The sequence below is a fragment of the Tupaia chinensis genome, unplaced genomic scaffold (genome assembly GCF_000334495.1).
Source record: "Tupaia chinensis unplaced genomic scaffold, TupChi_1.0 Scaffold000052_1, whole genome shotgun sequence".
NCBI classification, from domain to species: Eukaryota; Metazoa; Chordata; class Mammalia; order Scandentia; family Tupaiidae; genus Tupaia; species Tupaia belangeri.
The window spans coordinates 1,706,305-1,730,975 of record NW_006159510.1 but is presented as its reverse complement, the minus strand read 5'-3'; the positions used below and the strand labels follow the sequence as shown (position 1 = coordinate 1,730,975).

At 44.9% G+C, this 24,671-nt stretch overlaps 1 protein-coding gene and 1 pseudogene across 1 annotated transcript in view; one reads left to right on the top strand and one right to left on the bottom strand.

Annotated features, from left to right (window-relative positions):
- Positions 1-24,671, top strand: part of PFKP (phosphofructokinase, platelet) — a gene marked incomplete in the record, with an annotated part of 76,401 nt that overhangs the window by 41,832 nt on the left and 9,898 nt on the right. Inside the window, 10 exon segments of the mRNA XM_027775363.1 lie at positions 238-333; positions 2,292-2,384; positions 3,124-3,249; positions 5,255-5,319; positions 5,836-5,905; positions 6,164-6,310; positions 9,979-10,049; positions 11,989-12,076; positions 13,136-13,288; positions 24,639-24,671. Coding sequence (XP_027631164.1) covers positions 238-333; positions 2,292-2,384; positions 3,124-3,249; positions 5,255-5,319; positions 5,836-5,905; positions 6,164-6,310; positions 9,979-10,049; positions 11,989-12,076; positions 13,136-13,288; positions 24,639-24,671 — 942 coding nt within the window.
- LOC102500904 (M-phase phosphoprotein 6 pseudogene) lies at positions 8,920-9,396 on the bottom strand (annotated as a pseudogene).

Genomic DNA, 24,671 nt, shown 5'->3' with positions numbered 1-24,671 from the left:
CCTAAGATTCCCTAAGATCCCTCCCATTGTTCTGCTCAAGTGGCCCTTGGCTTTCACCCTGCCCTCTCCCAACCTATACCCAGAACCCCTTTAATGTTCTTTTGGTATTATTAGGAAGTGCTCCTTGTGAAGACAGGTGGAGATTTCTGCCTAGAAAGAGGCCAGTTCAATTTGGAACAAATTTCCACAGCGTGCTCATCATTAAAACTTGAGGGATTTAACTTTCTGTTTCCTTAGAACCGTGCCCGAAAAAAAAGGCTGAATATTATCATTGTGGCTGAGGGAGCAATCGATACCCAAAACAAACCTATTACCTCTGAGAAAATCAAGGAGGTAAGTGTGTGTATCTTCTCGCTTTTACTCCGCTGCCTGTCTAGAAGTAGCAGAAATTAACGTATGGGTGGGGCTTACATTTAGAACATTGCAGTATATTAATTTTTTCCACCCTAGTATTTAAAAATATTTTCAATGGTGACTCATAACTTCATTGGCACGAGAAACATACAGCTCCCAACTTCTGGAGAGCCAGTGCTTTTTGCATTCTCTCTTATGATGTCCCCTCGGGTTCATACCTGCCCCAACAAAAACTGAGGGTACCTGGTAGCAGCCAAGTATAACAAAGGTCTAGCACTTAAACATAACAACTGTTTTGAGAATGAGGACTGACTACTTGGCAGCTGGCCTGGCCCTCTCTGCAACAGTAGAAAGTGGTGGTATCCTCTAGTCCCTCCTTGTAATCCAGAGTGGCAGCTGAGCATGTCCTTACAAAGAAAGCTGCTTTGTGGGGCTTGCGTCATTGCTTCCTCGTGGCCTTGAGCAGAGGCAGACCCTGGCAGACTTGTCATGAGACTGGCTCAGACGGGCACTCGCCCGTCTCGACAGGACTCTGATGTTGCCGGCCAGGCTCCTGGTGACAGAGGTAGCTGGAAGCACCAACAACAAAACCCTGGGCAGGAGACAGGCTCTGGTTCTAGCCACAGGGCTCTGGTTTGAGCCACAGGCCAGGACGGCAGATGTCACCAACCTTGCTTAGCAGGTTGCTTTCTTTGTTATGTGTAAGTAAGATCAGTTAATGAATGAAATGTGTCTCTTAGTGATATAAATACCAGCGGTGCACCTGGATATTAAAACATTGGTAGATGCCTGTGGAAAATATTTGTTGGCCTAGTCTAGTGATGCAGTCTCTCTCGTGGTGGAAATAAAGAGTGAACTCAGTGCTGCAAACCACAGAGTTGTCACGGGTTCAGATTTTTGGTCCATCTGACCTGAAACACACTGGGCATATATGTGGGTGCCCAAGATCCTGATGAGCTGGAGGGCTGTGGGAAGGAAAGTGCAATATGGAGAGGCCCTGGTGAGGGTCGCTCTCTCTCTCTCTCTCTCATATGTGCTCTCTATCATGGACAAATAAATAAATAGGATATATGCCAGATAATCAGTAAAATTGGTGCAAATATTCTCTATCCTACTTGATTGAAATTAAATCATGAAACATTGGACTAAGAAGGGACCATGGAATTCATATAGTCCAACCTCATTGCTTTCTATAAAGGAGTTCCAGAGAAGCTAGGTTGCCCCTCCTGGTCACCAGGTAGCATTCCCACAGGCCCCAGACTGAAAGAGATGCCTTGATTTTATTAGCTTGTGCTGTTCAAATCACAGCTGCACAAGCTGAAGGTGGCTAAAGGGGCGTGTTTATATCTTTAAAAACTATAAGTAACCATTTAAGTATAAGCTATTGGAACTTTTAAAAAAATCATGTCATTTATATTCATTGGCAAGGAGGGAGACAAAGACTTTATTTGATAATAAAATTATGCTTTTTAAAGATAAATTCCAGCTACCTGTTAAACATCTCTTCAGGAAGAAAAAGGGTAGACATTATAGCAAACCACAGTGGTGCAGTGGTGGCACGGAGCTCTGTGATGCTGAGGCCATTGGGAGGGTCCGGGACCATGTCCCTGGGTCTCACCGTATATGTGGGTGTGTGTGCATGTGCCATGATCCTGGCTGACGGAGGCCAAGGAATAGGCTTGAGAGCCTCTTGAGGGTGCTTGTCCCTCTCCCTTTCTTTCTCTACCTATCTCTGTCTCTCTCTTATTCATGGAAGAAATAAATACATGTACTCAAAATAATTTTGAAAAGATCATTCCCCCCCCCCCGCCCCACCACAGAAAGTTCTAAAGAAAGAAAAAAAATCTTTCATGATACCCAGCCTGCATTTTCAAGTCTGAGTTGATCTGTCCACATTGCAATTCTGTTTCCTAATGGCGCTATCTTTTTACCTACAGCTTGTAGTCACCCAGCTGGGCTATGACACTCGGGTGACCATTCTCGGACATGTGCAGAGAGGAGGGACTCCCTCAGCGTTTGACAGGATTTTGGTAAGTGCGGATGGAAGTGCCAGATGTTTCTAGGGAAGAAATGGTTCTGGAACGGGTTTTTCCCAGAAGACTCACTGACACTGTCATCCTTGGGCATATTTACAGCCACGTTGTTAAAGATCCTTTGATACTCGCTAGCATAGAATGATTTTAGGCCTACAGCCACTGGGAGGTCAGACGCCCCACCTAGCATGGGAAGGTGGTATGCCCACTGTTGAGGGTGGCTTAGATAACTGGCAAACAAAACCCTGAGGTGTAAAAGCAGTGCTCCACGTGTGGATTTATAGGTCTGCCCTGGAGATGGGAAAACAGAGTTCAAATTCTAGTCCCTGATGTGTCCTGCTCGCTATTTATCCTCACACCTCTTCTCCACTCCCTGTTTTACTAATTTTTACTGAGATTGTAGCCCCCTTTTTAAAGATAAGTGGGCAAAAAATGCGTAGGGTGGGCGGTAGCGAGTAGGGTGGGCGGTCGCGAGTAGGGTGGGCGGTTGCGAATAGGGGTTGTGAGTAGGGTGGGCGGTTGCGAGTAGGGGTTGCGAGTAGGGTGGGCTGTTGCAAGTGGGGTGGGCGGTCGCCAGTAGGGTGGGCGGTAGCATCTAGTCGAATCTGCTTGAGATCATGGAAAGAAAGCAGTAATATTCCCCAGCACGGTCCCCAGTAGGCATGAGGATGCCTCCTGCTGAGAACGTGAGACAGGATGGTGGGCTGTCTTTGAGCATCACGAATGTCATTTCCAGGCCAGTCGCATGGGAGTGGAAGCAGTCATCGCGCTGCTGGAAGCCACCCCTGAGACCCCCGCTTGCGTCGTGTCGCTGAGTGGAAACCATGCCGTGCGCCTGCCCCTGATGGAGTGTGTGCAGATGGTGAGTGCAGGCAGCCCCGGGTGCGGAGGGCTGTGGGGTGGGAGGGCCATGCTGCTGTTCTGCACAGCTCCTCTGAGACCTTGATGAGCTGTCCCTGGGTGGTAGCAACAAGCTTCCCATTTTTACCATGCACTCATGCTGGGCTTGTGTGCATACATCCCCAAGAACCCAGCAGGAGAATGGAGGAGAAGGAATTGCAGCATGTTCTTCCCCCAGGGTCGTGATTTCTCGCTTTACCTCATCTCCCGCCCCACATGAGTACATGTGCCCTAAGGCAAAAACCTCTACAGAAAAGAAAATACTAGTTTCCAAGATCAGCCCTATGGTACAGCGCTGTGCATAACTATGATTGGAGTCCCAGCTCTAGTGGCTTAAAGAAAACACTAGGTGCACATGTATGTGTGCCCAGAATACTGGTGGGATGGAGAAATGGAGGAAAAAGGATTGAGATATAGTTGTTCTACGTTCAGGGGTTCTCTTTCTCTGTCTCTCTCTCATGCTGGAGAGCTTACGTACCCTCTACCAAAAAAAAAAATTATCTAGAAGAAAAAACTCCAAAAGTCATGGAAGTAAATAAAGTTTGTGTGTGAGTGTGTATGTGTGTTTTCGTGAGGGTTTGTGTGATGTTATGTGTCTGTATGTGTGCGTGCATGTATGTATGCAAGTGTGAGTGTGTATGAGCACATGACAGGTTTGAAAGGGTCAGAGCACTGAACTCTGCAATATGTTCTTTTGCGCTGTTTCTAGAACATGAGTAGTGTCTCTGCTCGTCCAGAGACAAACATTGGGTAGATACAACTTGGCCTGTCCTGCAAACCATCATACAGGGGAAACCTCCTACACATGGAGGCTTAAAACTCATGCAGGGCGCCTGTGTTTGTGTGTGGCCAAAATCCTGAGAGGAGAATGGAGGAGAAGGGATTGCAGCATGGCCATCTCTCCAGGGGATAATTTCTCTCTCTCTGTCTCTCTGGCAAGCACACCTGCCCTATAGCAAAAATCTAAACATTGGGTAGATACAACTTGGCCTGTCCTGCAAACCATCATACAGGGGAAACCTCCTACACATGGAGGCTTAAAACTCATGCAGGGCGCCTGTGTTTGTGTGTGGCCAAAATCCTGAGAGGAGAATGGAGGAGAAGGGATTGCAGCATGGCCATCTCTCCAGGGGATAATTTCTCTCTCTCTGTCTCTCTGGCAAGCACACCTGCCCTATAGCAAAAATCTCTCTCAAAAAAAAAAAAAAAAAAAGCCACAGTGTGCCGTTCTCAGAGCACCTGCTGTTTCAAAGCCATAGAGGCCCACTCATTGAGCACCTGATGTTTGTCAGCCATTTTCCTGACATGTTTCTGACATGCCTTTAATTAGCATTTGGTCTTTCCCATGACTTTAATGTCAATGAACATTTCTGACATGTTTTTAATAACCATAGACAACACTGGAAGTAAGCGTATTTTTCTTATCTTATAAATGAAGAAATTGAAATTCAGAGACATAAACAATTTGCCCAAGACCCTAAAATTAGCAGGCTAACTGGGGTGGTCCTGGCCTGTCTGTTCCCCCTATGTCTGCTGTGACCACATTCAGGCCCCGCAGCCCTCCTCAAGGTGATGTCTTTTGTTTCCCTTTCTTCACTACTGGAATCAACTTGAGAACTTTTCAGAAACTTGCCTGAGAGATCCATTTCCTCTTGCTTTGTTCTTGTGGAGTGAAATCCTTATGATTTCCTGGCCATGAATAGCGGGACACCTCATTTTCCTTGGAAGCCGCCTTAGCTGGGTGGATCCCAGGCTCCAGACTTACAGTGAGGCCACAGGCTGGCTGCCAAACACAGTCAGGATGCAACTGGTGGCCAGCTGTCTAGACCCGCTCTGCTGGGGCTGCCTACTTGCCCCAGTCAGACCATGAGGGGGCCTGCAGAGAAAGTATCATGTTTGTCTCCCACCAGTTCCATGCATGCATTGTTGAATCTTGGCACATTTTTCCTTCCGTTATGTTTTGAAAGACCCAGGATGTACAAAAGGCGATGGATGAACGAAGATTTAAAGATGCTGTCCAACTCCGAGGGAGGTGAGTTACTTTGAAAAAAAAAAAAAAATGCTCATCTTAACACATGGTCCTCTCTGCTGGTCATTTAGAATGAGCTTAGAAGTTGTGCTCATTCTGTCTTAATATAAAAATTAAAAAACTAGAGCAGCATGCAAGGCCCAGAGGACTGGAGAGACATAGTTCTTTCTGTTTGTCATTGGGAGTTTTTGACAGGGCAGGGGTTGTTCAAAGCCTAGTGAACTTAAGGTTCAAGGGGACAGTATTTTGTAAAAGACACTTAAGACATACCCAGGACACTATTTTCCTTTAGCTTATTTATGAACTCAACATGGATGGCTCTGTGAGTCCTCTGTCAAGGGTTTCACAGGACCTATGTAATATCAGGTCTCCTCCTTCTCTGATAGTCAAGAGGCAAGTTGAACATTCACAGAATGCAGATTTGCCTTGAGTAGAATTGTGGTCTCTCTCCCCAGATGAGCCCCCTCTTGTCACATCCAGTATTCTCAACTCTGACTCAACAATTTCCTTCTCTCCTAGGAGCTTTGAGGGCAACCTGAACACCTATAAGCGGCTTGCCATCAAGTTGCCTGATGACCAGATCCCAAAGGTGGGTGGCCACCCTCTGGGGATGCCCAGAGCTTTACAAAGCTCAGTGCCCTTCTGCCCTGGCTGATGCAGGTCGCAATCTAAATGTCAGCTCCTAGAAGGTTGTCCTTGACCTCTTATGGACTTTCCAGCCCAGCCTCTCTCCTAATGAGGATGAATGTTGCCTGGTCTGGCACAGAGTGGGCCTCTTGCCAGTGTACAGCTGATGGGAGCATGCACCTGCCTGGTGACACAGGGCCTACCTTCTCCTGTTTTGCAGAGCAATTGCAATGTGGCTGTCATCAATGTGGGAGCACCTGCAGCTGGGATGAATGCTGCCGTGCGCTCGGCTGTGCGAGTGGGCATCGCCGATGGTCACAAAATGCTCGCAATCTATGATGGCTTTGATGGCTTTGCCAAAGGACAGGTGAGTCTCCCACAAGGCCCCAGGCAGCAAACACCCTGTATTGAACATCATTGAACACAAAGGTGCTGGCCACCCAGGGCTTTCCTACACTTCCCATCCAGGGTTCTGTAACATTGTGAATATATGACTATTTATTTACTACTTATTCTGTCCTAAGGTTGCAGGCTCCCAAATCAAGCACAGTTGTAATGTATTCTAAGGTTTTCTCAAAAGGCATCAGGGATGGCAGGAACTCTGGCATCCAGTGGACTCTGACCTTACTTGAAAAGAATATGATTAAGCTTCCTTTGTTTCAACCACTCCATGTTTCTCTTTTTTTTGTTGCTTTTTTCTTGATACATTTATATATAATAAATTCCTATGACACTGATTCCAAAAGATATATATAAATTGGCTTGACATGATTAACAATTTAAAGTGGAATATGAGCATAAGGGCAACTTAAACATGGGCATTCATTTACATGAGTCAATTCAAGGTCAGTGACTATATTAGGAAAAAAAGTGAGGTTGGAAAATCTTTAGAAAGCAACCCTGTATTGGGGACCAGCAGTTGGTGTAATGGCTGTGTCGCTGGACTCCCATGTAGCTGACCACAGTTCAAGTCCCAGATCGGGTGGCTTAAACTCACGCCGGGAGCCATGTGCGTGTGTGCCCAAGATTCCAAGAGGAGAATGGAAGAGAAGGGATTGTAGCATAGCCATCCCCCTTGAGGATGATTTCTCGCTTTCTGTCTCTGTCTCTCTCTGTCTTTCTGGTGAGCGCACACGTCCTATAGCAAAAACCTCTCAAAAAAAAAAAGAAAAGAAAAGAAAAGAAAGAAAGCAACCGTGTATCTATGCATATTTGAAGGTCAATGCCTGGAAATCCACTCTTGATGAATACCATCAAGCAAAGGGTATGTAACATCCATCACACATCTGTTTCAAAAGCACCATATTTCCAAAATTATACGTTATTAAGTTGAACATTCACAGAATGCAGATTTGCCTTGAGTAGAATTGTGGTCTCTCTCCCCAGATGAGCCCCCTCTTGTCACATCCAGTATTCTCAACTCTGACTCAACAATTTCCTTCTCTCCTAGGAGCTTTGAGGGCAACCTGAACACCTATAAGCGGCTTGCCATCAAGTTGCCTGATGACCAGATCCCAAAGGTGGGTGGCCACCCTCTGGGGATGCCCAGAGCTTTACAAAGCTCAGTGCCCTTCTGCCCTGGCTGATGCAGGTCGCAATCTAAATGTCAGCTCCTAGAAGGTTGTCCTTGACCTCTTATGGACTTTCCAGCCCAGCCTCTCTCCTAATGAGGATGAATGTTGCCTGGTCTGGCACAGAGTGGGCCTCTTGCCAGTGTACAGCTGATGGGAGCATGCACCTGCCTGGTGACACAGGGCCTACCTTCTCCTGTTTTGCAGAGCAATTGCAATGTGGCTGTCATCAATGTGGGAGCACCTGCAGCTGGGATGAATGCTGCCGTGCGCTCGGCTGTGCGAGTGGGCATCGCCGATGGTCACAAAATGCTCGCAATCTATGATGGCTTTGATGGCTTTGCCAAAGGACAGGTGAGTCTCCCACAAGGCCCCAGGCAGCAAACACCCTGTATTGAACATCATTGAACACAAAGGTGCTGGCCACCCAGGGCTTTCCTACACTTCCCATCCAGGGTTCTGTAACATTGTGAATATATGACTATTTATTTACTACTTATTCTGTCCTAAGGTTGCAGGCTCCCAAATCAAGCACAGTTGTAATGTATTCTAAGGTTTTCTCAAAAGGCATCAGGGATGGCAGGAACTCTGGCATCCAGTGGACTCTGACCTTACTTGAAAAGAATATGATTAAGCTTCCTTTGTTTCAACCACTCCATGTTTCTCTTTTTTTTGTTGCTTTTTTCTTGATACATTTATATATAATAAATTCCTATGACACTGATTCCAAAAGATATATATAAATTGGCTTGACATGATTAACAATTTAAAGTGGAATATGAGCATAAGGGCAACTTAAACATGGGCATTCATTTACATGAGTCAATTCAAGGTCAGTGACTATATTAGGAAAAAAAGTGAGGTTGGAAAATCTTTAGAAAGCAACCCTGTATTGGGGACCAGCAGTTGGTGTAATGGCTGTGTCGCTGGACTCCCATGTAGCTGACCACAGTTCAAGTCCCAGATCCGGTGGCTTAAACTCACGCCGGGAGCCATGTGCGTGTGTGCCCAAGATTCCAAGAGGAGAATGGAAGAGAAGGGATTGTAGCATAGCCATCCCCCTTGAGGATGATTTCTCGCTTTCTGTCTCTGTCTCTCTCTGTCTTTCTGGTGAGCGCACACGTCCTATAGCAAAAACCTCTCAAAAAAAAAAAGAAAAGAAAAGAAAAGAAAGAAAGCAACCGTGTATCTATGCATATTTGAAGGTCAATGCCTGGAAATCCACTCTTGATGAATACCATCAAGCAAAGGGTATGTAACATCCATCACACATCTGTTTCAAAAGCACCATATTTCCAAAATTATACGTTATTTTTTAATAAACATTATATTGCTAATAATTATAGAGACATCGTCAGGATGAGCTCCAACATAAGCTGCTAAGTGTCACAAGGCATCCCTGAGCCATGTCTTAAGGCATTCCTTTTAATCTTGAGGTTTTAAGAACATCTTTTTAGGTTCAGTTGGTTTTATATCTCCATGTTCACCTTCTTCATAATTGGCTCAGTCTCTCTTCGTAATGAACATTTTTCCATTTGTCCCCACCAAAGTCTTATTATCTTCTAGACATTTCTTTGTCTGACACATCCAGCTCCACTGTTTCATCTTCAACGTCGTCTTTGTTCTTGACATTCCCCTGCAGCATTAATTTTTCAACCTCAGGATTAAATTCATAGAGAAGATCTTCATATAACAAGAAACTCTGCTTTTCTATTACGAGCCTCTCTTTCTCTTTAAGCTCTGGCAAATTCAAATACCAGTGTTCTTCACTAATGATTTTCTTTTCTGCCTCTTCCAGTTGTTTCTTGGTTTCCAAGTCCAGTCTACTTTGCATGAACTTCATGCACAGCAGTTTCTTGGACAACTTGGTTTTGCATTCTGCCATTATATTTCTTCCAGCCTGATGCCACCTCCTTTTTTTTTCCCCCATTAGGAAAAGATTTTTAAACTCTTTTAACACTATAAAAGCCATAATATTGGGACCAGCAAATGGCATAATGGTTATGTCACTGGACTCTCACATAGTCAACTGCGGTTCAAGTCCTGGACTGGGCAGCTTAAAATTCACACTGGGGGGTTTGTGCATGAGGGCCAGGACTCCCAAGAGGAAAATGGAGAAGGGATTGGGGCATGGCCATTTCCCCCAGGGGGCAATTTCTTACTTTCTGCCTCTTTTTGGTCTCTCTGGCAAGTATACGTGCCCTATAGCAAAAATCTATAAATAAACAAACAAACAAATCATGATATTAATTTTGTTTTATTTCCCAATGATAGACTTTGCCATCTCATACACAATGGGGGCTAAGACGTAGATATTCCCTATGACTATGAGAACAGTCTTATAACCTCACAGATCTTGACAAGGAGGTCGCCTGTTAAAGGCACAGAATCTGAGATGTTTAATGCTTCCTAATTCCCTTTTGTTTTTTCACTTGAGCTTTTTCATTCTGTATTTGCACATTAGATCAAAGAAATCGGCTGGGGAGATGTTGGAGGTTGGACCGGCCAAGGAGGGTCTATTCTTGGGACAAAACGGTAATTCCAGATCTTGATTCTCAAACTTATTCTTTTTGTTTTTAAGAGACTTTTGCTATTAGGGTGTGTGCATTCACCAAAGAGACAGAAATAGCATGACAGAAAGCAAGAAACCACTTCCCCCTGGGGGATGGGCACACCACAATCCCTTCTCCTCCATTCTCCTCACAGGATTTTGGGCATGCACGCACACACTCCCAGTGTGAGTTTCAAGCTACCAGGTCGGGAACTTGAACCACTGGTGACCATGTGGGAGTCCAGCACCTTAACCACTAAGCCATCTGCTGGCCCTTCAAACTTATTCATAAGGGAGAAGAAAAAGCTGTATTAGAGGAGAGAGTAACTAGGTGTTGATGGTTTCCCATAAAGGAATTTCTAAAGGCCAGAGTACTAAGCCAGTTCCATAAACTGAAAATCATAATTGCATTCCCACCCTTGGAGGGACCTGGATATGTTTCAGGGAAGATGAGATCAGGGCTTGGGAAGAGAGGGCAGGTAAATAGTGGACACCTTCTTCCAATCCTTATTTCCATTTACGTGAAGAGCAAAATAGCACGCAAAACTCGTCTACTTCATTTAAGGTCATAAAGTGGAGCTATAGTAACTGTGCTGTATAAACCAGAACGAAAACCTCCCTGATGATAGGCTCATATTGGTGGGAATGACAGAACTGAGTGACTCAAAGCTCCAATTTCCATAGCTCAGGAAATGACCTGCGTGATTCTAGTATAAAAATGTAGATTTCTGAATTATACTAAGCTTCCATTTTCCCACCTAGACATAGATACAATATCCAAAGAAGCACTGTTATTTATTATTATATTTAAGTTGTGTTCATCTTTGATGATCTCAGGGTTACAAGTAGTAGTATCAATCATTATGATCGATTATATTTTAATATTGGGAGAAAAAAATTTTTTATGTAAATTAAATAAATGTTGGCTTCTATGTATGTGTGACTTCTTGCACTGAGCAAATTTGTGCCAACCTTTGCTCTGTTTTAAAGCCAGGACTCCCGGTTCCACCCAGAGGCGGGAAGGGAGTCCACAGAGATGGATTCGTTCTGCACTTGAGTCCAGTCCCTCCCAGAACCATGGTGTTGGTGCTGATAGCAAGGCTCTAGTTAGAAGTAGGCATTGTCTGTCACTGTCTTGGGCCTCTGCAGAGTGGCTGTGACATCCAAAGCATAGGTTTGCTTTATAAGCTGCCCTGGGCCCAGCTCTGAAATAGCTAGGTGGGACTAGTTATTAGCATTGGGTACATTCTAAATATGCTTAAAAACTTATGTATCAGAAAGCTGGGAGGGGTTTTATACGTATTTGTTCTAACTTGCCGTGCCTGAATACTTTTTGCCTTGCAACTATTTATCAATCTATCAAGAGTATAAGCATTTTATTTTCTCCCATAGGTATGAAAGAAAAATAGGGTTGGGTGTTTTTTGGGGTGTTAAGTCTGGGTATAGACAAATATCTGCCTGGTGGTGTACTTGTTAAACCTGCCACTAGGTGATAACGTGGGACAGAGTTAGCAAGTATGAAATGATGCAACAAGAAATGAAATGAAATTGAATAATGTACATACCAGTTATTTGGAAACTGGAAATTTACTATTGAAATAATTATTGCCAACAATTGCACACTCTTGTGGTTAGTTTTTTCTAATTGGGCAGTGCAATTCTTTTTAGGTCAAGCTGAAATGCCTTTTCCCATCTTCTTTTGAAAATACTATCTTTTGAGATGTGATTCCTGGCCATTCCCACCTTATGGAACGATCCTCGCTGCCTGGGCTGCTGTCTGACAACCATGATGGCAGGAAGGAAACAGGACACGTGCACTGGGGGCCACATGGTTTCCACTAGGTTGGCTGGCGTTAGGTATATCATGGAATGAGTGGCGTTGGTTGATGTCTGATCTCACTCCTGGATCTAACTATTTTTTAGTACTCTGCCTGGAAAGAACTTGGAGGAGATCGCTGCACAGATGCGGGCCCATAATATCAATGCCCTGTTGATTATTGGTGGGTTTGAGGTATGTTATTGCTCTCTGTTAGCCTCCTTGTCAGTTTCTAGGTATGAACACAACCCTGCGTTGGCCTCGTGCAAGCAGAATACTGGTTGGCTACTCTTCGTGAGCTGAGATTATATTAGGTTGTCCAAAAACCCATGATATATTTTTCTATGTTTTCTATGCAAAAATGTCTCATGACTTCCCTGACAACCCAATAGTTTCCCAGGCCCATCCGCCACTGGCTAATCATAATGCAGCAAAATGACAGGGTGACAAGACGTGGCCTAAGACTGACCCAATTCTAATAAAACATCTTAACTTGGGAGCAAAAACTTGACTTCTTAACTGAGAATCATCTGTACAGTGAGTTCTGATATATTAAAATTTTGAGCCTTTAGAAATAATTCTATTTCAGGCCAGTTAGTGGTGTGGTGGAACTGCCTGATTCAAGTACTAGACCTAGTGGCTTAAAAAACATACGGGGTACATGTATATGCATGTTCCAAATCCCCAGAGAATGGAAGAGAAGGAATTAAACCATGGCCACCCCTCCAGGAGGGGTGCTTTCTTTCCTTTCTCTTTCTCACTCTGGCGAGCACATAGACCCTACAGAAAATTTTTTTTAAATGAATATTTTTAAAAAAGAATTCTATCTCTTGTATCTAAAGTCCATTGGCTATTTAGGGAGGAAGGTAACTAGGTGGCTATAATTTAATCACATATTGGAATGTAGTCCTTAGTATTTTTCTGTTCAATGAAGACAAGTCCCATAATGACCTTTCCATTGACTTTAAAGAAAATTTAAGAATCTCAAAAATTCAGACTCTTACACATAAAAGAATTAGTTTTGCTTCTACATGATAATGTCTTGTGTTTTCCTTTGTGCTTAAAACCCACTTACCCTTCTCTCTGGTCTTAATGCTTCTCTATTGGTTTTTCATGGTTCCGTGGTACCCTCTGTGTGCCTGTGTGCTGCGGTAGCAGTGGCTTTCCCTGAGCTCTTTCCTGCACTGTCACTCCCACCCCACCCTGTCCTCTCTTCCTTTTTAGCCCCCACAATTGTACACACTTATCTGACAGGCCTACCTGGGACTCCTTGAGCTGTCAGCTGCCCGGGAGAGACACGAGGAGTTCTGTGTCCCTATGGTTATGGTTCCTGCCACTGTCTCCAACAATGTACCTGGTTCCGATTTCAGCATCGGGGCAGACACAGCTCTGAACACCATCACGGATGTAAGTCCCTGTGTGTCCAGCAAAGTAGGCATCGGCTGACGCTAACCCTGAGGGCCGGCCCTTTATCTACCAGTGCACTAGAAATGACCTTTTCCTACTTGCCACACAGTCCTCAGAATAACTTTTTTCTTCCTTTTTTTTTTTTTTTCAGAAAAGTATTTTAAAAAATTTCTTAGGCTATAAAAATCTGTGCTCAAGATCTTACAGATTTTTACCACTTCTTTTTGCATGTGGCTACTGGGATGATGTCACACTGCCAAGACTCCTTAAGTGATAGTGAGCATCTGTAGTTGGAGTACTGTTGAGTTGCGGTATTTTGAGATTTGGATAACCATCAAAACTAACTTTTTTCCCTTTTATCTTCTGATTTTTTTGGCTGAGCTTAATTTACTTTAAGTTTATAATATCTTATTGTGATGAAATTCTGGATCCCAGGGTCCCTATCTTGATGTTTAAAGATAAAAACTGAACCAAACATTTTATGTGTTGATCTGAATCCACTATTTGCATTTATCATGTTTCTTTGTCAGTGGCCATTAACATTATTTGCCCTTTTGTACTGAGGGCATTAAATTACATCTAAAACAATATTGATGCTATTTTAGCTTCTTTGCAAAAGGCAATAACAAAACATGGAAATAAATGCATTCTCATTATTATATTTGTAGATCACACTTGGTGATTTACATGGGAGTCTGACAATTATCTAATGCAGTAAGTAAATATAAATATATTTGGTGTCTAACATTTTTCAGTAATTTTCAGAAATTTTTATTTTTCTTGTGAGACTTACAAAGGGTTTTCTGACTTGTTTTTCTTAAATTCTTGGCATCAAACTCATTTCTAGTGCTGGTAAATAAAAAGTAAAAAGCTTTTAACATAAAATTCAAATGGTAAGTAATGCTTACAAGTGCTTATTTCTTGCTTTTATGAACTTACACTCTGCAGTTTCTTTACTAAAGAAACTTGCCCCGTGTTCCCTAGGTTCACTGGGGCTGGAATTGATACTTACTCTGTTTATTTGCAATCATTAACCTCTTGCTTAGATATTGCTTATGCTTCCCTGGTGGCTGTTGTAACTACTTTTGGTGCTATTAGGCTGGTTTGGGCTCTTGATTGATCTCAAATTGTGAATGTAAAGATCAGTTTCTATTTCAAAATAAATGTATCTTTTTTTTTTCTTGTATTGCCATTTTTCTTGCCTGAGCTAAGATCTTGATTTTACACAAGCCAAGTGAGCTTGCAGTGGAAGCAATGGGAGCTTCTTATTTCAGAATCATTTCCAAGTTAGATCCCTCCTAAGGGGCATGAGTGGAGAACTGGGAGGCTATCGCTCATGGTTGGTAGGAGCTTGTGCAGTTCCTGGCCATGGTTGGTGTTTATCTCTTGTGACATTTGATGTGCACTTTCAGGCATGAGGTTGAAAAGATTCTCTCACTTGATAATTCAGGCTCCTCTGCTATACTATGATTTTTTTTAAGATGGAAAAGATATAATGTATGTGTGTTGTGTAAATTTGGAAACCAAATTAGATGGAGAAGGAAAGTATTTACTTTGCTTTCTTTTGACTTCCTTTACAGAGATTTTGTGATTTCTTATGTGATTTTTCGAGTTCAGTTTTGTATTCATTTGAATTTCTCCAAGCTAGATTAGTCCATGATAACCTTTGAGAAAGGAAAAGAATGAGTAGGTAGTTTCACCTTCCTGTCGGCTCAGGCGTGACCATCATGGTAAGTGGAGGTGTGTGGTTTCCACTGCCCACTTAGTTACTGGGGCTCCAAGGAACTGGCTGTCATGGTGGTGCCGTGGTTCGTGTCTCATGGTGGTGGCTGGAGCCAGGCTGGTGGGGATGACTTCAGTGGATGCTGTGACTGCTCAGGATTGGGCAAGGGATGAAAATGCAGCGGTGAGTCCTTTCACATATCCTGGCAAAGGGACCAAGATAATGGACATGGCTTCAGTGTCTTCCAGAGTTCTGTTTATTGAGTCCAAAATGAAGTGAAATCCTTTTTAGCAGGTTTGGATTTGGGGTCTGAACTAGTCTAGACTGGTTATGACCTATATGAAGGAAGGGGACTGGCATCCTGTCTAGGGGGTGAGGGCTTGTGGTGATGCAACACTAGGTCACTCTGGGGTGGTCCTGGGACTGCTCTGGTGGGTCGTGGGAGGCCTTTGCAATGGAGGAGCCACAGTGTGCCAGCATCAGGTCACCCACTCTCTCAGTAACTTCTAACAGGCATCCCAACAGGTCACCTGCAGGCCATAGCCAAAGGGGATCCCCACACTCTGTCTGGATGCTCTGTGTGTAGCAGCTTACAGCTGGGCCCTGGACAGCATTTGGGTGGACATCTCCCAATACCAGCCGGTTCCTTTTTATCAGAGAATCAAGAGGTTTTCAACTGCAGGTGATTTAGGCTCCAGGGGACATATGCAATGTACAGAAACATTTAGGAGTATCAGAACTGGGAGAAGGGGCTACTCCTGGCATCTGCTGGGTAGATCCAGGGATACTGCTCCACTTCCTAACACACAGTGGGGTCCCCACTACAAGGGGCCAACCCAACTCAGAATGTCAGCAGTGCAAGGGTAGAGAAACCCTATGCTAGTCGCATGTCATTACCTTTAGATAGGTGGTCATTGTCCTCATTATTTCCTCCTTGCTGGCACTGAAGTGTAGCTTAGAGATGTGTACTGCAAATATATCTCAGTGTGTACAGTATAATAGTTAGTGGGTCTTCTGGACAGAGCGAGATGAATAAAATGCCTCATAGCAGGCGTTTGAAACTTCTCACGACCTGGGTGTAGAGATTTTCAGTTGGATTTTCTTGTTATTCCTCTCTGTTGGCACATTACCTTGTTATAGTGAAAAAAAACACAACCAATGTGAGCTAATGGGAGGTGCCTGTGATGTGACCATGAAGTTCCAGGAAGGCAGCAGTGACCGAGCCCTGTTAACAGTACCAAATTATTATCACAAAGAAACTTGGGATCAGCAGATCCCAAGCAGGGTAATAGTTACATCACTGGGCTCTCACATAGTTGACCACAGTTTGAGACCCAGACCCAGCAGATTAAAACTCACGTCGGGTACATGTAGCCAACAATCTCTAGAGGAGAATGAGTGTAAAGGGATTGGGGCGTGACCACCCCCACCCCCCAGGGTGTGATTACTCACTTTATGTCTCTCCGGAGAGCTCAGGGGCTCTACAGCGGGGGAAAAAAAAAAAAAAACTCTCAAAAGAAAAGAAAAAGAAAGAAAGAAACTGAAAATCATAACTGAATTCCTAGATAGCCGTCCTGTTTCTTTTCTTAGTGTGGATAGCTCAAAATGTCCAGGGTAGCTGAATGTGTTTTAAAATGATCTACACTTGGAGCCAAGAATTTTGAGTTGTTGGGAAAGTTATGATGCATTTTTGGACAGAAAGTTGACCACAGTTTGAGACCCAGACCCAGCAGATTAAAACTCACGTCGGGTACATGTAGCCAACAATCTCTAGAGGAGAATGAGTGTAAAGGGATTGGGGCGTGACCACCCCCACCCCCCAGGGTGTGATTACTCACTTTATGTCTCTCCGGAGAGCTCAGGGGCTCTACAGCGGGGGAAAAAAAAAAAAAAACTCTCAAAAGAAAAGAAAAAGAAAGAAAGAAACTGAAAATCATAACTGAATTCCTAGATAGCCGTCCTGTTTCTTTTCTTAGTGTGGATAGCTCAAAATGTCCAGGGTAGCTGAATGTGTTTTAAAATGATCTACACTTGGAGCCAAGAATTTTGAGTTGTTGGGAAAGTTATGATGCATTTTTGGACAGAAAAACATAGGAAAATACATCATGACTTTCCCAATGCCTAATAGGTAAAGTCACTGTTGTAGCTATAGGCCCTACCTAGATGTAAGACCTTCACTTGTCATTGGAGTTTCATACTTGCCCAGACAGAGTCCCCACCCCAGTATTCCTGTCATTTTCTGGGTGGTTGAAGGAAAGAAATGAGGAGTGTTGGGGAAGAGAAGATAAAGTGTTGGCAGCCATACAACCGCCATTGGAGACTGGGGTTCAGGCACTAACACCTCCTGCCCACCTACCCTTCCACTGTGCCTAGGCCCTTCTCAGCCTAGGTGGCTTCTACACCTCCTTGACTTCTAGCACAAGCAGCCAGTTACTGTACAGCCCGTTATTTATTTTTTTAAATCAGAACTAGAGAGGTGCACAGTGAAGAGAGTGAAAATACCTTTCTAGATAGTGCTGGGGAGCCCTCCAGTAGCAGTGCCAATGGATCCGAATCCAGAGCACTGACCAAAGAGCATCCCTAGATGAACCCTTCATGGTTCTGAAGCATGCTACATTTGAATAAAGGCTGTGAAAACTACCTGGATGACAGGGACATCTGGACACTGGCTAAGAGGCTGGGCCACATGCCGAGCTTGGGTGGGCTATGACTATGGCTGGCAAGAGGGAGAACCTGCTCACACTTTCCCCTGGGACCACCCTACCTCGGCACTGACCGACCCTTCTTACCCTCCTACTGACTACTCTGTGCACTAACATACTGCAGGTCCACAACTCACTGTCCAGAATCCTTGGGCCACAGGGTTGTAGAGCTCAGAATGTCTTGGATGGCAGAGAGGTGATGCAGAACATGTGGCACCTTGCATAACCTTTGCAGGAGGCATGGCCCCACTCCGCATACACACTATATTTCTGCAGCAAAATGGACCAATACATTATATACAGGGCAAGTAAAAGACTGTGAATGGGTCAGGTTTGACACCAAATGGATCATAAAATGTCTTGTTTTGCTTGGAGCTGCTTGGATTTAGGTACAGTGACGAGTGGACCTGTTCACTAACTCTGCAACATCCTAAGGCAGATGATGACGAAAATTTCTGTTCACCTAAAGAACATCTCATCTTTTTGACATCAGAACCAAATCCTTTCATATTGAGCTCATACAACAATCAGGTCTATGTTGCTCTACATAAGATTGCAAGGGCCACGGGAGGGAGCTCCCTCAGGAAGGGAGGGAAGTAGTCTCTCTTCATGGAGAGCAGAGAGACACTCCCAAGCCAGGGCTCCAACTGAGCAGCCCAGAGGGAAGGTAACTGCATGCCTTGTCTAAGTCCTGCCTTCTGTGGCTGGCAGTGTCTGCTGCAGGGGACCATGTTCTGCATCAGCGATGCCGGTCATTGATGTGGTCCTCACAGTTCTGTGCTCTGTCATCTCCTGCCTACCTACAGAAAGTTGAGGACTGGCACTGACTAAATCCTTCAACCTGATTGGTTTTCCACACCCACTCCACGATGCCCAGAACGAGCAGCTGTTCCGTCTAATGACTAACACACTGATGACACCTCTGCCCCTCTTCTGCCCGTTGCCTGCTTTGCTGCCTGCCTTGCACCTGCTCTGACTCTGCTGCCCTGGCCGTCCTCCTGTGCGACAAGGACGAGGCTGTGCCTGTGTGGCTCAGGCACTGTGGAAGCTTGCTCTGCTCCTGCACCATGCAAAAACTTTGACCCGCATGAAACAGCTTCCCAGGGGTGACCCAGGCCCTTCCTGTCACATTCCCAGAACCACAGGTGACACAGGTGCTATGCCGGGCCCCTTGCTAATCCCGCGGTCCTGCTGCTTCAGGCTTACAGTAGTGCGCTGATGTTGGCTAACGCACGAGAGAGCCACGATGAGTTCTGCGTTCCTATTTGCGTCCTGCCTGCTACTGTTAGCAACAATATCCCAGGCACAGACACCAGTCTGGGTTCTGACACTGGCTTGAATACAATCGTCGAGGTAAGAAAACGTTACACTCCTTGCCTTGTTTTAGCAGTTTATTTTTTTTGCCCTTAGATTGCCCAGTCAGGTCTAAGTCTCAGCTTAGGGTCTCCCCCACACACATACACACACTAAAGTAGAAAATTGAAAGAGAAAACTCACTCAACCTTTTAGAATGAGTGAGTCAAGTTTATTATTGATTTCTCCTATTAGCTTGATTTGATATTATACTTCCCATAGTAGGATAGTTTTTCTTAGTTCCTTTGTTTTGGGGAGAGCCTGTCTTTACTAGGAATAAGACGTTGTACAGGCTTTCGATAATATTTCTCTATACTTAAACAAGGTGAGTGTGGGAATCATTTCTGGCATGTACTGCTTCTCCTGTCCAAAGTTGAATAGTTAAATGTGTGACACGAAGCAAGGTACAGGGACGTGCAGAAAGGAACCAAGGTGCCTGGTAAGTACAAACGCTCTGAAACAAGCAGTGCAAATCCTCTTTTAAGTGCAAGGAGGCACAGGTGCCGTGTGGAAACACATCCTCCTTGGTGAGATGAGAGGCAGGTTAAGATTTAGAATCATGCTCTCCCAAGAGGGCAGTTTCATCAACACCACATCTAGCTCAGAGAGTAGACCCAGCGGGTTTAGGATGTTGGCCTAATATCCACACCAGAGCCCGTGGAACTTGCGCGACATTTGCCAAACCAAGGCACTGACCTGTCTGTGTGGTCCATTAGCGGGAACTTCTGGTAACTCCAAAGGTCTTTGCTGCAGCAAGTGTCCTCACTCACCACTGGCCAGGCATGTCGTTGGGCCAGTGATTCACTGCCCTACCCCTCCTGGAAGGGAACTGCTGGCCTCTTCCTTTAGATGTTGACATCAGGCAGCCCTAGTTTGCAATGAAAAGTCCTGACTCTGTTAAAGCATTCCCTTGGTTTAACTGGGCATAGAACCTCAGAAAATACCAGTTTCTTCTAGGTTCTTCTTTCTGAGTTGAATTATGATGCAGGGAAAGGAGAAAAAAAGACCTCTACTTAGGCTAGTGTCCTAAATCTCTGTTTGAATCTCAGCATTTGACTCTAACTGATGGACACATCATCACTCTCTCCCTGGGGCCTTGTTCTGGGTTTGCTCCCAGCAGTTGATGGCCTTGGAGAGGCTGGCCCAAGCACATTCCCTTCCTTTTAGAGGCTCCCTTGGGCCCTGTGAGTAATCTCCCTGGAGTTCTGTCTTTGCATCTTAAATAAGATCCTAGGCAGAATGGGAAATAGTCCCAGTCACTGAATGCTCAAAGGTTCCAAGCATCATCCTGGTCTTCACTTTCTTTCAACACCTCCATGGGGCAGAAGTTACCAACTCAGATTCTTGCACTACACCTCTTGACCTGCAGGTGGCACAGAACCACCCTTGTTTCACTGGCAGAGAAAGGAGCTTCATTCAGTTCCCCACTAGAAGGCTGCACTTAGCTTCTGGTCCCTGGAGGTGGCAGGAATAGGCCCTCCTGCATAGTCCCTATGTGTTCACCTGAGTCCAGCAGCTGGTCAGCTATGTGAAGGAATTCCAGTCATGGGAAATTGACCTTGCAGCTCAATAGTGAAGTGAGAACTGTGTTCTCATATCAAAGTCCACTGCTTTTTTCTTTCTGTTCTCAGGCTGTAGCAAACTCCACCTCATCTTTTCACATTTAATTTATATTTAAAAAAACTCATTGTAGCAGGTCAGCAGGTGGCATGGAGCTCAGTTCAGGCAGCTGGATCCCACCAGTTCTAGTCCTGGACCTGGTGGCTTGAAACACACACATGTGTATATGCATGCCAAAAATCGTGAGAGGAGAATGGAGGGGAAGGGATTGCAGAGTGACTATCCCCACCTGGGGAATGATTTCTCACTTACCCTTTCTCTCTTTAGCAACTACATGTACCTTGTAAGTAAAAAACTGCAGGGGGTGAGTACTCCTTGTAGCAGAATATTAGTGATGTTTGAACTGTAGCCTGGAGCTTTTCCTCAGTGGGACTCTGGGAGATTTTCCTTGGAGACTCATCTGTTCCCCATGGGAAGGTGGTAGCACTGACAAGCACATCTGCACAGTGGAAATGGCTGCGGAGCAGCGGGTGCTGCTGGGCTGGTCCAGCTCATGGCTGGTCTCCACGTGCCAGTTGGGGGCATCACCCTCTTTGATTCTCTCTCCCACCAAAAAAGTCAGGGAAGCCCTTCCACCTGCCGTCAGCAATTGGCAGCATTGCACTTGGCATGTGGCCTTTTTTCTACCAGGACTCCTTTTAGGAACTGAATGAAGCACAGCCAGAATGGCTTATTTTTAGAAAAAGCTAACTCAAGCATTCAGATGCCATCTAGGCACTGAAGAGAGTCTTTAGGAACAGTGTCTATAAGGTTGCTGTTCCAACTCGACTCTCGTTGTTGTTAAACTTGTGGGCATACAGAGGCTCAGGGCCCTCGCTCAGTGTCAGGTCCTCTTGGCACCTTCACCTTCCATCAGCAGCCCACCTGGAGCAGAAGTTAGAGATACTCATGTTCAGATCAGCCTAACGACAGTTTCATCAGCAGTATTCATCAGTTAAGTGATCACAGTGTCGTTCTTTGAATTAGCAGCAAGTCTTCCTGTTAGTGTGGGCATGTGGGGGAGATCCAGCTGGAAACATAACCAACATGGTTTTGTACTTCCAGGGGCACCTGTCATTGGCACATGTGCTCCAGCCCAAGGACACCTGCTCTATAGCTCTGCACATCCATTCCCCCCCCCCAAATTCCTGTAACAGACTCAATACAAATACAGCAATGAAATCCCTAGAGTGCTGTATCTCAGCCCTGTGATAGTCATGGGCTCTGTTAGCTACTTGTCTAGTTAGCTACTTGTCCCTGTCCCTACTTAAGCACTAAGAAGACAAGAATTGGTCCTATTGGTGCCTGGTTCTTCTTCCAGTCTCAGCTTTTAGGGAGTGCAAAACTGCCCACCAGCTAAAGCACATAACAAGTTTTAAAAGCACTAGTTATTTTGCAAGGATAAGAATCTGACAAAGAAATTGGAATTACAGTCTAGAGTAATTTGAACTGAGCCTATGTTCGTTCAGCACAGCGCTCTTTTAAATTTAATGCAGAGTACTCAAGGGAAAATTTCCCTATTGGTATTACAGGTTGAGCTTCCCTAATCTGAAAACCCCTCAATGCTCCAAAGTCTAAACTATGTTAGTTGAGCACTGACATAACACCACAAATGGAAAATTCCATACCTCACTTCATGTGACCAGTTACAATCAAAATGCTGCAATGCAAAAATACTGTATAAAATTAAATTCAAGTATAGAAAGTGTATATGAAACATACATGAGTTTTATGTTGAGACTTGGGTCTCTCTTCCCAAGATATCTCATTATGTAATACAAATATTCCAAAGCAAAACAAAAATTGAAGCCCACATCACTCGGGTCCCGAGAATTTAGGATAAGGATAACTCACTCTGTGTTAAATGTGGGTGGATCCACACACTCTCTCTTTTCCCAAAGGTCTGTGACTGCTGGTCTCAAGCTTATGGTCCCCAAGCCATCATGCTTACACTCTTGACCAAGTTCCATGGAAACAAGTTTAAGGAATCCCATGACTGTCTGCAGGTGGCTAGAAGATACATGTATTTCATTCAGTGACAAACGTTTATTGAGTGCCAGCTGTGTGGGAGCCACGGCTGGGGCTGATAACCCTGTGATGGTATATGCCCAGCTCATGATTCCTGCTCTTCTGGAATCTGCAGTCTGGAAGGAAGACACTCCCAGATGGAATAACTGCACAAGTAACTGTAGAAAGAGAGACTGGGAGGATCCCTACAAAAAAAAGACATTGGGTGTATGGAAGCCCCTAAACAGAGAACCATCTAGTCCAGAGATTAACCTGAGTTTCCTAAAGATATAACACTTAGCTCTGGGTCAGGACTAAGTAGACAGAAAGTACCTGTGACTGGAACAAGTGACCCACACACTAGATGGCTTAAAACAAGTTGCTAACTCTTCCCACAGTCCTGGGTGGCAGAAGTCTTGGGTGCTTGTCAACGTGCAACTCCAAAGCAGTTTGTTCTAGCCTCTTCTTGTTTCTGGATCTTCATTCCTGGCATGCCTTAGTGGCTGGCGCATTCTTTGACATGCAGCATCTTGGCTGCAGTGTCTGGGGCCTTTTGCCTCTGCCATTCTCCCTCTGCTTCCTCTTATAAGGATACCTGTGATGGCACTTAGGGTCCACCTGGTAATCCAAGGTAATCTCTAGAAATCCTTAATCACCACATAAAGAAACATTCACAGATTCCAAGGATTAGAACCACTTTCCAGGGACCAGCAGTTAGCGTAATGGCTATGTCACTGAACTCCCATGTAGTCGGCTGTGGTTCGCGTCCCGGACCCGGTGGCTTAAAACTCAAGACGGGCGCGTGTGCATGTGTGCCCAAGAGCCCAAGAGGAGAATGGAGGAGAAGGGATTGCGGCGTGGCCATCTCCCATGGGGGGTGATTTCTCGCTTTCTGTCTCTCTGTCTCTCTCTGTCTGGTGAGCGCACACGCCCTATAACGAAAAACCTCTCCAAAACAATAAAAGAATATTCCTTCTGAGCAGAGAAACCAGCGAATGTGAATGCCCTGGGTAAGGATGGGCGTGGGACATCCTGGGACCCAGACATCAGCTGGAGCCAGGGACAAGGACTGACAGGGTGAGGATTCCATATAAAGACTGATGTGCATTTAAAGAAGAAACAATAGTGAAAGGTTTTGAGCATGGCAAGAACACTATTGGGTTTTTGTCTGTTACAGATGGATTAGTTTTGTGTGCACAGGTTGGAGAGGGGGGTTCAGGAGTGGGTGCTCAGGGCAGGGTAGAGGGTTTAGCAGTCTTGGATGGTGCCATTGGTGGAAAGGAGGAAGATAGATTTTTGTTCTTCACCCGCTGAGTATGGGTCTTCATGGAGGGTGGATGAGAGAACACTTGGTTACAAGATCTGATGCCTGTGTGTCCAGAAAACTTCTCTGGATGTCTTTGTCTATGAAGCCACTAACTGAGTAGAAGTACTTAAATATGATGTAATGTTCATGGATAGACTGAAGTTGCCCAATATCCTTAATCACAGGGAGATTTTCAGGAGGAAAAATAACACAGTGATTTCCACCAACTAATCGCGATAACTGACACTCTCATGAGACCCAAATTCATAGTGGTTAAGTGTCAACATCTTGTGAGAACTACTTTAGCAGGGATACATTCAAAAGGCAGAAGACAGTGGGATAGCTTGAGGTGCCATCCTTCCTATCACCTTTTAGGATGCCCATGAGAGGGGAGCAGGTAGGCCCTGCCATGGGCAACTGTGGTTACCATTGGGCGGGATTGTAACTCAGGAACTGATTGACCTTAGTGCTTGTTCAGACACAGTGACCTGGCAGCTCTGCACAATGACCAGCTCTGGGTCCAGCGCTCACAGCTGCATGCTCAGGCTTGGTGGAGGGGCTCGATGTAGCTTGTGGGGCCAAGCGGGGCTATTAGCTATTGCATGTTCCAGCACTAGCCAAGGTCTTGGGTTGGAATGATTCATCTTCTTATCTGACCAGACGTGTGACCGCATCAAGCAGTCGGCCAGTGGG